This window comes from Ovis aries, chromosome 9 (assembly GCF_016772045.2).
Source record: "Ovis aries strain OAR_USU_Benz2616 breed Rambouillet chromosome 9, ARS-UI_Ramb_v3.0, whole genome shotgun sequence".
NCBI lineage: Eukaryota > Metazoa > Chordata > Mammalia > Artiodactyla > Bovidae > Ovis > Ovis aries.
The window spans coordinates 45,117,995-45,133,814 of NC_056062.1; the positions used below are offsets into that span (position 1 = coordinate 45,117,995).

Consider the following 15,820-nt stretch of genomic DNA (forward strand, 5'->3'; position numbering starts at 1 on the left):
CTCCAGGGAATCTTCCCAACCCAGGGATTGCACCCAGCCCTCCCACACTGCAGGCAGATTCTTTACCATCTGAGCCACCAGGGAAGCCCATGAACGTACTAGCTAGATCTTTATTATATTTTGAAACTGAGATGGACTTGTGGACACGGGGTGGGTGGGAAGTGGAGGGTAGGACATATTGGGAGATTAGCATTGACATATACACCGTGTGCATAGGTACATAGTAGGAAGCTGCTGTATAGCATAGGGAGTCAGCTCAGTGCTCTGTGATGACCTAGAGGGGTGGGAAAAGGGATGGGAAGGGAGGGAGGTTCAAAAGGGAGGGGAGGGGATATATATATATATATATATATAACATAATTATAAAGCAGTTATACTCTAATTTTAAAAATTTGCTATATGGAACTTAAATAAAATAAAATTGCTTCCCTATGTTACATGGGATAGAAATGAATCATATTCCTATAATTAGTTTTTGGCAATTTTCTCATTTGTATTTAAAGGAACTGTGGCTGCAGCCGCTGGTCTTCACCCTGGACAGTGTATCATCAAAGTCAACGGAATCAATGTCAGCAAAGAGACACACGCCAGCGTGATTGCCCATGTCACGGCCTGCAGGAAGTACCGGAGACCAACGAAGGTAAATGCCCTCGGTGCAGCTGTAATGGCGAACGTGCTCAGAAGGCCCTGGGGATGGCATGCGATGATGCCAGAACTGTCTGTGGTTTCCACTGCCAGGTTCATATTTAAGCACAGCATTGTCAATATTATAATGCTTCTTTTATGTGCATAATTAGTTATAATCGATTCTGCCTAAGTGGCCACATTTTGCTGCTGTAGTATTATCACCAGTTTAAACAGTGTCCTGGGCTATTTTCATTTTCCATGTGATGAGTTTTCAAATAGTTGTTTATCAAATTGAAATCTAAAGGCCTGAACTATTTTCTTGACAGATGCTTTAGAATCTGTAATGGTCAGCATGTATCTTTGTTGGTATATATGAATTATAAATGCTTACACTGTTTATTATAAAACTTCTGTGAGAAAGAATTGTAGGTTATACTGTATAAAGTCCGTGATTGACTGTTGGATATGTTTTATTTAGGTAACTGAAGTTAGCTCTTAAAAGAAAATACCACAATGTGTTTGCCATTACTTAAAATTTTAAGCATTGTCCATTGATTCAAACTTTACATGCCATACAAAAACAAAGTTAAAATCCTATTTGGTAAGCAAAACTTACTATCTCATGAGATACAAATGAGTATTGGGTTAGAAAAAGAAAATTCTCTCAAATTAATTGAGTGCAAAAGAAATTCTAAAGGAGAGGCATTCTTTTTTTTTTTCTGTCATGCACCTAAAATACTCCTTTTTTTGGATTTGGGAATATGATTTTGTGTCCAAAATGGAAAGCTGAATGACTACTTTCTCTTGGGCCAGGACTGACATCCTGCAAAATACTGAGCCTCCAAGAAATTAGCTGATCAATTCTGCTTACTAATAAGGTCAAACGAGCATAGCAAATTGGAATTCACATGCAGCTGCATAGGTTACTTGGATTAACAGTAGTTTCATACATATTTATTGAACTATGTTAGTGAATGAAGTTTTAAAAAGATACTGAAAGATCAGATCTTTCCCCTTATGCCAGAATTTTAAGAAGTAGTTAAATTGAGTTGAGTTTCATTTCTTTTCATTTCCCATATCTTCCTTGTTGGAGAGGTGTTGACCAGTGAAATAATTAAGAAAAGGAGAAAATAAACAGAGAAATTCACCAGGTAAATAACACACTCTAGCAGGTATCCATTGCTGCAAAACAGACTGTTCCAAACTTTGTGACTTGGAACGACAGTGATTAATTATTTCTCTTGCTTCTCCGGTTGACTTGGTGTTGGTTCCTTGAGGTGAGGGCTTCATTCTGCTAGGAACTGACTGGTACTGGGGTCCCCTCCTGAAGGTTTCTCACTCCAGAGCCACTCCACCTGGCCCTCCTTTCCAGTCCTAAGCATAATTCTTTCTGCATAGTGTGTAGGTTTCAAGAGGGAATATTCCAAGTGATGATCTCTATATGGTGCTTATTACTAGCCCTCTGAAAAGTCAGATCACATGACCAAGCCCAGGGTCAGAAGGAGCTACACAAAGGTTTGGATTCTGGGGGATTGGTTCCTTGAAGGCCACAACCAGTTACCAAAGTTTATTTGCATGATTAAGTGTTAACTAGCATTTTAATGATGTGGTATTGGTGCTCACTTGCTCAGTTGTGTCTGACTCTTGGCAATGTCATGGACTATAGCCCACCAGGTTTCTCTATGGAACTTTCCAGGCAAGAATACTGGAGTGGGTTGCTCTTTCCTTCTCCAGGGGACCTTCCTGATCCAGGGATTGAGCCCTCATCTCTTGCATCTCCTGCATAGACAGGTGGATTCTTTACGACTGCACCACCTGGGGAGCCTTTTAATGATATATGAAAGTGAAAGTGAAGTCGCTCAGTCATGTCAGACTTTGAAGCCGAGCCCCAGGCTCCTCCATCCATGGTATTTTCTAGGCAAGAGTACTAGAGTGGGTTGCCATTCCCTTCTCCAGGGGATCTTCCCAGCCCAGGGATCGAACCAACGTCTCCCACATTGCAGGCTTTACCATCTGAGCCACCAGGGAAGCCCTTAATGATATATAAGTGAAATGAAAGTCTCTTAGTCATGTCTGATTCTTTGCGACAGTCCATGGAATTCTCCAGGCCAGAATACTGGAGTGGGTAGCCTTTCCCTTCTCCAGGGGATCTTCCCAACCCAGGGATCAAACCCAGGTCTCATGCATTGCAGGCAGATTCTTTACCAGCTGAGCCCCAAGGGAAGCCCAAGAATACTGGAGTGAGTAGCCTATCCCTTCTCCAGCGGATCTTCCTGACCCAGGAATCGAACCGAGATCCCTGCATTGCAGGCAGATTCTTTACCAACTGAGCTATCAGGGAAGCCTTTAATAGTGTATAGCACTACAATAATTAAACACAATTGTGAAGATGGATAATACAAATTATATCACACTTCAGTCATGCAACTCATCTTATCACCCTACCTAGGAAAACTACAAACATTAAAGTAATGCTACCCTGTAAACATTTACTTGGTAGCCATTTCATCTTTCTCATTTATCTAAATAAGATGGGGAACTGCTACTGAAAATATAGGATCATTTATGATGTAGAAAGATTAAAAGGTAGTTATATCAGTTGGGAACCCCATGAGTTGAAAAATATTCTTCCAGTTTTCTTATTGGTTTGTTTCACAAAAAACATTAAGTGTGTTTGAAACATGTGTGACTGTTAAGAGAGCTTTTTAGGGACTTCCCTGGTAGTCCAGTGGTTGCGATTTGCCTTCCAGTGCAGGGGGTGCAGGTTCGATCCCTGGTGAGGGAACTAAGATCCCACATGCTTCATGGCCAAAAACTAAAATGTAAAACAGACAGAACACTGTAACAAATTCAAGGAAGACTATAAAATTGGTCTACATAAAAAAAAAATTTTAAAGAAGTACATTTAAATCATCTGTATACTTACAGATGACTGCTTCTTCAGGAAAGTATCCATCTACCATTTATTTTGTTTACAAATGTAATTTATAGTTCATTATACGATATGCTTGAGTCATTTGAGTAAGACATTTGGGAAATGCATCTTATTTAAAAACCCATCTTTGGAAGAAAAAACCTCAAGCTTAAAAAGGTCAGTTTGTTAAAAACAATATTAATTGCCATTGACTTCCTGTCAGTTTTGGACATTGACTTTCCTTCTCTTTCAAATTTTATTGTATTCAAACTAGAAGGGTGAATAAGATTGTCAGCTCTTCTTCTGAAGCACATTAATGAAATTGATATGCATTTTAGGAAACACTGATATTAAATACCTCTGAGGTTTCTTTCCTTCATTTCCAGCAAGATTCCATACAATGGGTTTATAATAGTGTTGAGAGCGCTCAGGAAGACCTTCAGAAGTCCAACTCCAAACCTCCAGGAGATGAAGCAGGGGATTCCTTTGACTGTAAAGTAGAAGGTGGGTTTCTTCTTCTCCTCTTGGGCTTATAGGATTCTTTGTCAATGTGCCATTGCCGAGTCCCAGTTATTAAAAACCTTATATGTTCGGATGACTACCTTAGTCATCATCTCAAATAGACGTCACATCAAATCCCTAAGTCATAATTGCTCATGGCTAAGATGGAATAGCTACGCCACTTTCTTAGGCACTCTGTTAGATATTTCAAATGGATTACCTTATCAGCTTATCAGAAATGAAGCTGTTTTGTTGTTCAGTCACTCAGTCATGTCCGACTCTTTTTTACCCCATGGGACTGCAGCACACCGGACTTCCCTGTCCTTCACCATCTCTCAGAGTTTGCTCAAACTCATGTCCAGTGAGTCAGTGATGCCATCCAACCATCTCATTCTCTGTTAAACCCTTCTCCTCCTGCCTTCATCTTTCCCAGCATCAGAGTTTTTCCAGTGAGTCAGCTCTTTGCATCAGCTGGTCAAAGTATTAGAGCTTCAGCTTCAGCATCAGTCCTTCCAATGAATATTCAGGGTTAATTTCTTTTAGGATTGACTGGTTGGATCTCCTTGCAGTCCAAGGGACTCTCAGGAGTCTTCTCCAACACTGCAGTTCAAAAGCATCCAAATTATCATCACCCAAACTTTATGGAGAAGAAATTGAGGTCCATAGAGGTTAATGAATGTGCCCAAGCTAGTAAGTGGTAGAATGAGGATTCAAACCCCAGCTATAATGTGTTTCCTTGTTTTGAGTTTCAATGTTGTGTCAACCTTCCCACTCCAATGTGGTTCACAAACAATGAGCACCTGTATCACGTAAGTAGGATGGAGATACAGAGGCTCAGCCCCACCCTCCATCTACTGGGTGAGAATCTCAATTTTAGCAAGATAATATCTGTATGTACAATAAAATTTGAGAAGCCCTAGTTTAGAAAGTTCATAGTTCCTTTGAAATTATGTTTTTTCTGCTCTTTCCTATTTTATATTTACTGGTCCTGCCTTTATTCTAGGGATTAATTGTTTTAAGTAAACTAGTACTGTATTTTTACTTAGTATTTACTGTTAGATTCCTCATTCCTCAGCAGTTTCTTGCTTGAGACTACATTTTTTTTTTTCACTAGCTGACTGATTGTTGGCCAAAAACCTATAGGAATATATTCAGGATGGAAATTTTATTACAGTCAACAGTGATACATTTTCTCAATGAGTTAGCCTCAGGTGATGCTGTTTGGGAAAATTCAGGCATTCTCTGCTGAAAAAATAATTATTACATCTCCTTTCTGCTTCACTATGATTTTCTGTATTTTTTCTGCTTTGAGAAAATATTCATCCAGTGTTTGAGGCAGTTTTAGGAACCCTGACTTGAAGTTATGCATGATTTTAATGAAAAAATTGTGTTTCATGTTGATACAGATATAAGTAGGCCTGCATATGGTCCATAGATCAAAACTGGGTGTGCAAAGATAAAACTAGTCATATTAGAATGGTAACGTTTGGATCAGTCAATCTTATATTTTTCTTCAATGCTCTTCTTTTTAAAAACATTAGCTAGATACTTCATTTAGCACAGCAGATTTAGTCACCCTTTAAAAACTCTAAAAAATATTCAGAGAGATTCAGATTATTTGAGGAGACTGAAAAACACCTTCCTGAATTCGCTGAATTAAAGTCGTCTGTTTTTCCAGAGGTAATTGACAAGTTCAACACCATGGCAATCATCGACGGGAAGAAGGAGCACGTGAGTTTGACGGTGGACAATGTCCACCTGGAGTATGGTGTTGTGTATGAGTATGACAGCACCGCCGGGATCAAGTGCAATGTGGTGGAGAAGATGATTGAGCCCAAAGGCTTCTTCAGCCTCACTGCCAAGGTACGAACGATCCTATCAGAGCAAGATATTATGTTCTCAGTAAAACAACTGAAGTCCTCACCCACCCCCACCTTAGAAAATGAAATAGCTGTGAATGCTTTAGCTGCCCGCTCAATCAAGTTCTCTTTCTTGTTCTTTTTTCCCCATTACTCAACTGTGCATAGTCTTTTTTTTTTTTTTTAATTGACCTCTTTTGGAGCACAGTGTTATGTTAGATGGGCTGCTTGCCCAGGCGAACATTAGTTGATTTGGCAGAGGTTCTCTGCCTTTAGTAAGTTTGCTATGTCTGTGAATTCAGTATCGTGAAAACGTTTCAGATGGTTTTCATGACAGATGGTGCTTTCCTAAATGTACATAATCCTCTGAAGAATATTTGAAGTCGTAAAATGCATTCAGATTCTGTAAGGCTCATGTTTATTTCATGCAGTTTCTCGAAGCTTACAGACTAGTTTATGAATAGATCTTCAGGTGTGTATATAATTCTTAGTTGTGAAGAGTCTTGTCCTTAGTCCTTAAAGCAAGACAGGGAGGGAGGAAGAGGATCTTCATCCAAATGGATAAAATACATGGTAAGAGGTCACCCTGTTTGCTTTCCACGATCCTTCCACAAAGTAAATCGGTCAGACTCCTATTGCATCCTCCGCAGGTCAGAACTTTTGTGTTCCATCTACTTTTACATCACCCTGGGAGGATTCAGGTACAACAAGAAATATGTGTCTTCACCACCTTTATTTCTTCATTTCAGTTTGTGTTTCAAATGTGTATAGTTGAGATAGATCTAGTAATAATAGCAGGTATTTTTTAAGTTTTAGTGGAAGAAAATAATAGAAAAATCCAAATGCACTATTTCAAAAATAATTATTTTATGTTTTTGTGTTATATTCTGAAAGTCAGCTTCTTTTTTCATTTTTTTAAAAATTTAATTGGAGGGTAATTGCTTTACAATATGAAAGTCAGCTTCTTAAAATTATCCCATCATTATGATGACATTGTACCACTATATGTATCTATTGATAGAGAATCTATAGTTTCAAAATTCAACCCATTCCCAACTATTAATGCATTATACTACTGAGAAGATCTATAGAAGAGTTTGGGACCAGTTTATTGTAATTATTTTATCTCATTTTCTAACTCTTTGAAATTTACAAAATTACATGGATTATTTTATATATGACAACTGTACAACTTAATACTGTATATATTACTGTTTTACACATGAAGAAAGTCAAAGAAATTAAGAAATTTAACCAAGACCACACTGCTAATGATAAAGTGAGCTCTGATTTCTAGACTAGTGATTAAACCAAAAACTCACTCTCCATGTTCTGCAAGACAGGGAAATGGAGGTGGCGAGGGAGCTCAAATAAACATAGCATCTATACATTGTCTATCTCACACTATATTATAGAAACCTCATGCAAAGTTGTATCAGTCATTGTGATCCTTGAACAATCATAAATGCTATATATACGTAATGTTTGTGCTAAGTTGCTTCAGTCATGTCCAACTCTTTGTGACCCTGTGAACCATAGCCCACCAGGCTCCTCTGTCCATGGGATTCTCCAGGCAAGAATACTGGAGTGGGTTGCCATTCCCTTCTCCAGGGGATCTTCCCTACCCAGGGATTGAGCCTGCATCTATTATGTCTCCTGCATGGGCAGGCAGGTTCTTTACCACTAGCACCACCTGAGAAGCCCACATATAAATAATACACATAATTAATTCTCTGTGCATTGGAAATTCTCAGTGATTCATGATGTACACACACACATGCTGCCTTATAATCAATTCAGATAGCCAAAAGATTTACTAATTGAGCACATCTTATGAATGGCTTTATCTGCTGCTTTTATCAGAGTTCAGACACTGGAAGCGACATTGTTTTTTAACTTTGGCAAGAGAAAGTCTCATTTATTCCATCCTTCTTTGAACATTTGTTATTATAAACGCACTCTCTGTACCAGGCTCTCAGTAGCAAGAAAGGATATGGTTTTCCTTAGTTTTTGTTGTTCTATTACCAAGTTGAGGGAAAAAAAAAATGTTCTGAATAACTCTGACTAAAATATGGGCAGTGTGTTCCCACATCAGAGTGTACTGATTTATTCAGCAGGGCGTCTTTGAAGTCCCCTCACCTCCCTCAGGCAGCCTTTTATAGCCAGCAGAAGGGAAAACAGGAGATGCCAGACACACAAGTCCATCACTTCACTGCCAGGGTTTATTGAACACAGAAATCCCAGGCAGCTAAAAGAAGCACACTGGGGAAAAAACACCCTATGTTGTGGAATTGTGAACATTTTATTTGGCTGATTTTGAAGCTTTTATTTTCTTGCTCTGTTTTTTTTGTGTGTGTGTGTGTGTGTGTCTACAGATTCTTGAAGCCCTGGGTAAAAGTGATGATCATTTCGTACAAAACTGCACCAGCCTTAGCTCTTTGAATGAAGTGATTCCTACTGACCTTCAAAGTAAATTCAGTGCCATTTGTAGTGAAAAAATTGAGCGCATATGTCAGAGAATATCCAGTTATAAAAAGGTAAAGTAAAGGCTCTGGGTATTTTACACGTGATTATTATTTAAATTATTATTGTAATGTCAAATTTAATCCAGTGTTTGATTTTTTATTCTTTATTTATGTACCAGTGTATTGAAATAATGATAAGATTTATATAGCATTTTAGAGTTTTTCAAATGCCTTTATATCCTTTACCTCATTTGATCTTTGTAAGCTAAGTCATTATTTCATATTTTCCAATATAATAACTGAGACCTAGAGAATTAAATTGGGATTCTCAGGGGGCACAGTGGTAAAGAATCCACCGGCCAGTGCAGGAGAAGCAGGAGATGCGAGTTCAATCCCTGGGTTGGGAAGATCCCCAGGAGGAGGAAATGGCAACCCAGACCAGTATTCTTGCCTGAAAATCCCATGGGCAGAGGAGCCTGGCGGGCTACGCACCATGGTTTTGCAGAGTTGGACACAACTGAGCATGCATGCTTGCGCATTCATGCAAAGAATTAAATTACTTACTGGCAAGTATAGAGTTGGGATGTTAATCCAAACCACCTAGTCAGATTTTAAAATGATACAGTAGTTGTTCTTTCCCTGTTCTCTCAACAGAGGGAACAGGGTCCTCAATCAGAAAGTACTTGGAACAGAGGCTGTTTCCTTCATTAATTGAGCGTATTAATTGAGCACTTTTTATGCATGAAGCTGTTCTTGGTTCCAGGAATATGGCAGCAAAGATTCTTCCCTCATGATGTTTCCATTTGAGTAGGGGAGACAGCAACGAAGTAAATACATGTCTACAAAGAGGGGAAACAAACTATTGAAGAGAATTATGAGGACAGCCATGGTGGGAAGTACCGGTGTGGGAACTCTGAACTGGGTAGCTAGAGAAAGCATCCTTTAGGAAAGCTTGTATTTAAATGACAAGTAGAGCTCTTTCTCCAAATGGGAGGAAGAAACCTCCAGGTAGACAGAACAGCTGGTGGTGGTGTTCATTTGCCAAGTCATGTCCAGCTCTTCATGACCCCACGGACTGCAGCATACCAGGCCTCCCTGTCCCTCACCATCTCCCGAGATTCACCTGTGTTCATGTCCTTTGAATCGGTGATGCCACCCAACCATTTTGTCCTCTATTTCCCTCTTCTCATTCTGCCTTCAGTCTTTCCCAGCATTAAAGTTTTTCCCAATGAGTCAGCTGTTTGCACCAGGTGGCCAAATTATTGGAGCTTCAGTTTCAGCATCAGTCCTTTAGGCCTCAAAGCAGAAAGAAGGCCAGGGTGTCAGGTGGAAAGAGATTAGTCCTAAGGGCGGAGGCTTCAGCAGGGACCAGCATGAGATGCTGTGAAACTCTATACCTTTCAGGACTTTGGATTTTCTTCTTACATCAACAAGAAGTTGGAAGTTTTTAGATATAATGGTGGCTTCATTTAATGTAGGTTTTTAAAAGGTCATGCCAGGAACTTCCTTGGTGGTGCAGTAGTCAACACTTTGCCTGCCAGTGCAGGGGTGTGGGTCCAATCCCTGGTCAGGGAGCTGAGACCCCACATGCCTTGTCACCCAAAGACCAAAACATAAAACAGAAACAGTATTGTAACAGACTTAATAAAAATGGTCTACATCACATCCAAAAAAAAAAAAAAAAAGATAGTGCTGGCTCCCCTGTAGGAATAGATTGCAAGGTGCAATCTTGCAATCTAGAGAGGTGTGTCCAGGTGCGTGATGGTGGTGGCATAGACTCTGGTGAAGACAGAGAAGACAGAACATTTAGCGAATCTGACAATGTATTTTAGAGACAGAGTAAATGAAAATGGATCTCCAAAACATATATTTTAATATCTTTTAATTTTTTTTTCTATTTGTATCAATGGGAAGATAGCTAATTAAATTATTTTCCTCAAAGTGAGGCTGGTTGCATGGATATTTTGTTTGTGCATGTGTGTGGGGGAGTTTAATAGCCAATGAATGACCTAAAAGGAAGAGTCTCCTCACCAGAAAGTAAATTAGCCAAAACCTTGATCTTGAAGTTCTTGCCTGCGGAAGTGTGACTGAATACATCTCTGTTCTTTAAGCTAAAAAAAAAAAAAAGAGCAAGAGAGAGACTAGTTGCTTAAAATTTGATGGTCATACTAGGGAATATTATTTATCCCCGTGTATGTGAATATGACTTAACTGACTATGTTTGATATGGTAAATAAAAGATAAGCCCTTTTTATGTCCAGATATGTCCATTTAAAAACAGGCAAATGCATGAAAAAATACCCAAGGAATTTCAATCTTGGTTACCTTAGGTAGCAGAAAGAAAAGAGGACTCACTGTGGCTTTCTTTAAGGCCTTCCTATACTGTTTGGCTTGTTAAGTTGAATATATATTGATGTCATAATTTTATGAAGAAAAAATGATATTCAAGATCACTGTATAACTGTCATATCTGTTCACTCTCTTTCCATGACTGCTGTTGACCCCTTTGAGTTTGAGAACCATTCCATGAATATGCCTTGTGGAAGCCAAAGAACAGAAGATTTTCTTTTTATTTCTCCTGTCTCTTTGAGATGTGACAGTTCTTTGAAGTTAAATTTAAAAGCTCTAAACAAATGCAAATTAGTAGTTCCCTTTTGAACACATTTTGAAAAGAGAGTCATTCTACTTCAGAGATGGATCTGTATAAAGTATGGTAGGGTTCGGGCAGATTCTGGTTATCAAACTTGTCACGGTTGTGTGTCTCGTTTTTCTACCTCATTTTCAATTTCTTCCTATCTTCTCTCCATTCATTCAAACAACAAAAGCAGTAGAAGTAGCTTAAAGAAATATACATCAGTTCAGTTCAGTCCCTCAGTCGTGTCCGACTCTTATAGGAGAAGGTAAAATATCTAAGTAAAAGCAAAACATTAGGATGAGGGTATATTGCATAGGGTATTGATTCAGCTGCTTTAAGAAGGGCCAAGACAATATAGACTTAGCAGAAAGTTTATTTCTCACTCTTGTGAAAGCCCAACCGATAGGAGTCCAGTGTGGTGAGGCTTGATGATCTTCTAGGGATCCTCTTATATTTTTGTTTTCTCCTTTAGGATATTGTCCTCTTCCACAAAGCCAAAGTTGGCTCACCACCACCATGTCTAAACGAATTCCCCTTAAACGGGGAAAGAGAAAGCAGAGAGTGAATTGCTTCCTTTTGAGGGCAGGACCCAGAAGTTGTAAAGTGAAAGAGAAGTCACTCAGTCACTCACTCGTGCCCATGGATAGTAGCCTGCACCAAGCTCCTCCATCCATGGGATTTTCAAGGCAAAGTACTGGAGTGGGTTTCCATTTCCTCCATCCCTATTCACATCTTGTTAGACTTTTAGTGCAAAGGACACGGGGACATGTAGTCTCAAACTGGGCATCCATGTGGCAAAGTAAGGGCTTCCCCTGTGGCTCAGCAGTGGAGTCCTCCTGCAGTGCAGGAGCTGCAGAAGACTTGGGTTCAATCCCTGGATCAGAAGGATCCCCTGGAGGAGTTCATGGCAACCCACTTCCAGCATTCTTGCCTGCAGAATCCCATGGACAGAGGAGCCTGACAGGCTACAGTCCATAGGATTGCAAAGAGTCAAACATGACTGAAGCAACTTAGCATGCATGTGCCAAACTAAAGTTTAAGGAACTTTATTACTCAGAGAAAGAAGAAGAGAATGAATATTGAAGGAAAATGAACAGGTAAATTTAGAGATAAAGCTATGTTAGAGGGACTTCCCAAGTGGTCCAGTGGTTAAGATTTCACCGTCCAATGCAGGGGATGCGAGTTTAATCCTTGATTGAGGATCTAAGGTCCCACATGTCTCAGGAACAAAAAAACAAACAAAAAAAATCTTCCCATAAAACAGAAGCAATGCTGTAGCAAATTCAATAAAGACTTTTAAAATGGTCCACATCAAAAAAGATAATCTTAAAAAAATTATTAGAAGAGATGGTATAAAAATTTTTCATTTCAAAAAAATTTTTTTTAAGATGATATTCATTGGAAAAATAAAAAGAGAGAGAGAGAGAGAGATGGTCTGGATCATCAGAGAATAAAGGGTAAGTAGGTCCTAAGACTCTACCTACTCAAGTGGCATATTCTGTTTGGCCTTCAGCTTCCTGATGGCTAAAATGAAAAAGGAACACTGTCTGTCACATATCCTATCAGCATTTCTGTGGTATATACATAATTTCTTAATAGAGAGGCGGAACTTTTCTTGGATTGAGTTCTAAATAAAATCTCTTACCCAGAGTTTCAAAGAGGCAACAACAGGAATGTCAGGGCAGTGCCCTTAAACATAGTCCTGCAAAAGAAGCAGACATCCATTTTATGTGGCAGATATGTTTAATGCATTCCTTAATGAAATATCAGAGGTCAAGAAACTGAAGTCCGCAAAAACAAGTTTGTTGCAGTATGGTACAGGAAGACCAGAAAATTACTTACTAAATGTGTACATTTTGTGTAGGCAGTGGGGCCTTAAGTCAGTTATTTGAAGAAGACTTCCCTCTCCCACATACTGTCTATTTGAGAAGAAAGGTCAGAATACATGAAGCAATAATAATACTCATTAGCCTCCTTGGAGATGTTGCATAATGGTTGAATATGCTGGCACTCACCACCCTGCTCTACATGCTACTCCTTCCTGCAGTTATGGAGCACACAACAGTTTATAGCAGTTGATATCAGGCATTGTGTCCCATATTTTGGATTTCCTGGGTGGGTCAGTGGTAAAGAATCTGCCTGCCAATGCAGAAGACGCAGGAGACACGGATTCGATCCCTGGGTTGGGAAGGTCCCCTGGAGAAGGAAATGGCAACCCACTCCATTATTCTTGCCTGGAAAATCCCATGGACAGAGGAACCTGGTGGACTATAGTCCATGGAGTTTCAAAAGAGTCAGACACGGCTTAGCAACTAAACAACAAACCATATTTTACTGTTTGCCTGTGTTGTGTAATCTTACCAACACAGTGGTATGAGACACATTTCCTTGATGAAGTGACTGAAGTTCAGAGTGGTCAGCTAACTTGCCCAAAGGCATGCAGCTGGAACAGCAGTGGAATTTGAACCTTGTTCCCTTTTATTCTAAAACTGATTGTTTACCTGTAGTTGTTACTGTGCTAAACAGCACGGTTCTGACTGCAAATGAGTACATGCTCAATTGCTTAGCTGTGGCCCACTCTTTGTGACCCCATGGACTGTAGCCCATGAGGCTCCTCTGTCCATGGAATTTTCCTGGCAAGAATACTGGAGTAGGTTGCCATTTTGTCCTCCAGGGCGTCTTCCTGACCCAGGGATAGAACCCCTGTCTCCTCTCTCCTGCATTGCAGGCAGGTTCTTTGTTATGGAGCCACCAGGGAACTGCAAGGCCAATAGCCTTTCAGAGGAGGAGAAATCCTCTTGGATTGAGGAGTCAGCAGATGCTAGCTGCTATCAGTTGGAAAGATGCGTCAGATTGATTTGATATCTCTCTTTACCTCCTTCTCAAGTAAAGAGAGATATCATAAGCAAAGGCAAAGACTTAGAAATGAGACTGATCTTATTGAGGAAGAGTTGACAGACTGCCCGGGCCTGAAAGGAGGATTTGAGTTGGATGCAATTAAAAAGGAAACCTGACAAAATATGATTTTTTCCAGTGATATTTCGAAGTGACATAATCATCAGGTTTGTTTGTAAGATGTCCATATTGATGATGATTTGGACTTGAAGAAACCTTGGGGACAGAAAGAAAAGATCAGTTCAAGCTATGTGCTGAATTGTTTATGACGATAAAGAAGGTGTTAGTTTTTGGTTTCTAACAGCCTGTTTTGAGATAAAATGAGGGGTGTATATTGGGCTTTCCTGGTGGCTCAGATGGTAAAGACGGGCTTCCCTGGTGGCTCTGTTGGTAAAGAATCTGTCTGCAGTGCAGGAGGCCTGGATTCAATCCGTGGGTCGGGAAGATCCTCTGGAGAAGAAAATGGCAACCCACTCCAGTATTCTTGCCTGGGAAATCCCATGGACAGAGGAGCCTGGTGGGCTACAATCCATGGGTCATATAGAGTCGGACGCAACTTAGTGAGTTAACTGAACTGATGAGGGGTGTATGTTGTAGGGTGTCAGAAGCAGAAAGTATAGGGATTTCTCCAAAAAGTGGGTGATTCTCAAAAACATCTTGGCATGTGAGAAGCATCTCCCATTTCCTCAGGAGTAACTGGGCTCTTGGGAACCTTTTAAAGCAGAAGTGGACAAGCTACTGGGCAGTGATTTCAAATGATTAAAAGAATGTTTCTGAAGTTTGAAAGTTCTCATATGCACAGTATAGCTGTTTGAGCCTCGAAGTAGCTGTGTGTACTGAAAATTCTTCTCATCCTGCTTTTTTCCTTAGGGAGATTAAAAATTGACTTTGTGTCACATATTTGGCAGGCAGTCAACTAGGTATCATTCCTATGGAGTACTGTCTCACTTATTTTTATTTTTCATTTAGGAACTAGGACTTCAGTGCTTTAAAAGCAATCCCTTCATCATCATCACTTCTTGACCGTAGATCTACTTAGAATCATTCAGTTCAGTTCAGTCGCTCAATCATGTCTGACTCTTTGCAACCCCATGACTGCAGCATGCCAGGCCTCCCTGTCCATCACCAGCTCCCGGAGTCTACCCAAACTCATGTCCATTGAGTAGGTGATGCCATCCGACCATCTCATCCTCTGTCGTCCCCTTCTCCTCCTGCGCTCAATCTTTCCCAGCATCAGGGTCTTTTCCAGTGAGTCAGCTCTTCACATCAGGTGGCCAAAGTACTGGAGTTTCAGCTTCAACATCAGTCCTTCCAATGAACACTCAGGTCTGATCTCCTTTAGGATGGACTGGTTGGATCTCCTTGCAGTCCAAGGGACTCTCAAGAGTCTTCTCCAATACCACAGTTCAAAAGCATCAATTCTTCTGCATTAAACTTACTTTATAGTCCAACTCTCACATTCATACATGACTACTGGAAAAACCTTGACTAGACGGACCTTTGTTGACAAAGTATGTCTCTGCTTTTTAATATACTATATAGTTTGGTCATAACTTGCCTTCCAAGGAGTAAGCGACTTTTAATTTCATGACTGCAGTCACCATCTGCAGTGATTTTGGAGCCCCCCAAAATAAAGTCAGCCACTGTTTTCACTGTTTCCCCATCTAATTGCCAAGAAGGGATGGCACCGGATGAAATGGTCTTCGTTTTCTGAATGTTGAGCTTTAAGCCAACTTTTTCGCTCTCCTCTTTCACTTTCATCAAGAGGCTCTTTAGTTCTTCACTTTCTGCCATAAGGGTGGTGACATCTGCATATCTGAGGTTACTGATATTTCTCCCGGCAATCTTGATTCCAGCTTGTGCTTCCTCCAGTCCAGCGTTTCTCATGATGTACTCTGCATAGAAGTTAATTAAGCAGGGTGAC

The 15,820-nt window shown here is 40.1% G+C and overlaps 1 protein-coding gene across 1 annotated transcript in view; it reads left to right on the forward strand.

The window, feature by feature from the left end:
- PREX2 (phosphatidylinositol-3,4,5-trisphosphate dependent Rac exchange factor 2) overlaps nucleotides 1-15,820 on the forward strand; it is a 300,507-nt gene that overhangs the window by 152,517 nt on the left and 132,170 nt on the right. Inside the window, exons 20-23 of the mRNA XM_027973014.3 lie at nucleotides 504-640; nucleotides 3,928-4,045; nucleotides 5,721-5,905; nucleotides 8,277-8,438. Of these exons, the coding sequence (XP_027828815.2) occupies nucleotides 504-640; nucleotides 3,928-4,045; nucleotides 5,721-5,905; nucleotides 8,277-8,438 (602 nt within the window). The remainder of the gene's footprint in view (nucleotides 1-503; nucleotides 641-3,927; nucleotides 4,046-5,720; nucleotides 5,906-8,276; nucleotides 8,439-15,820) is intronic.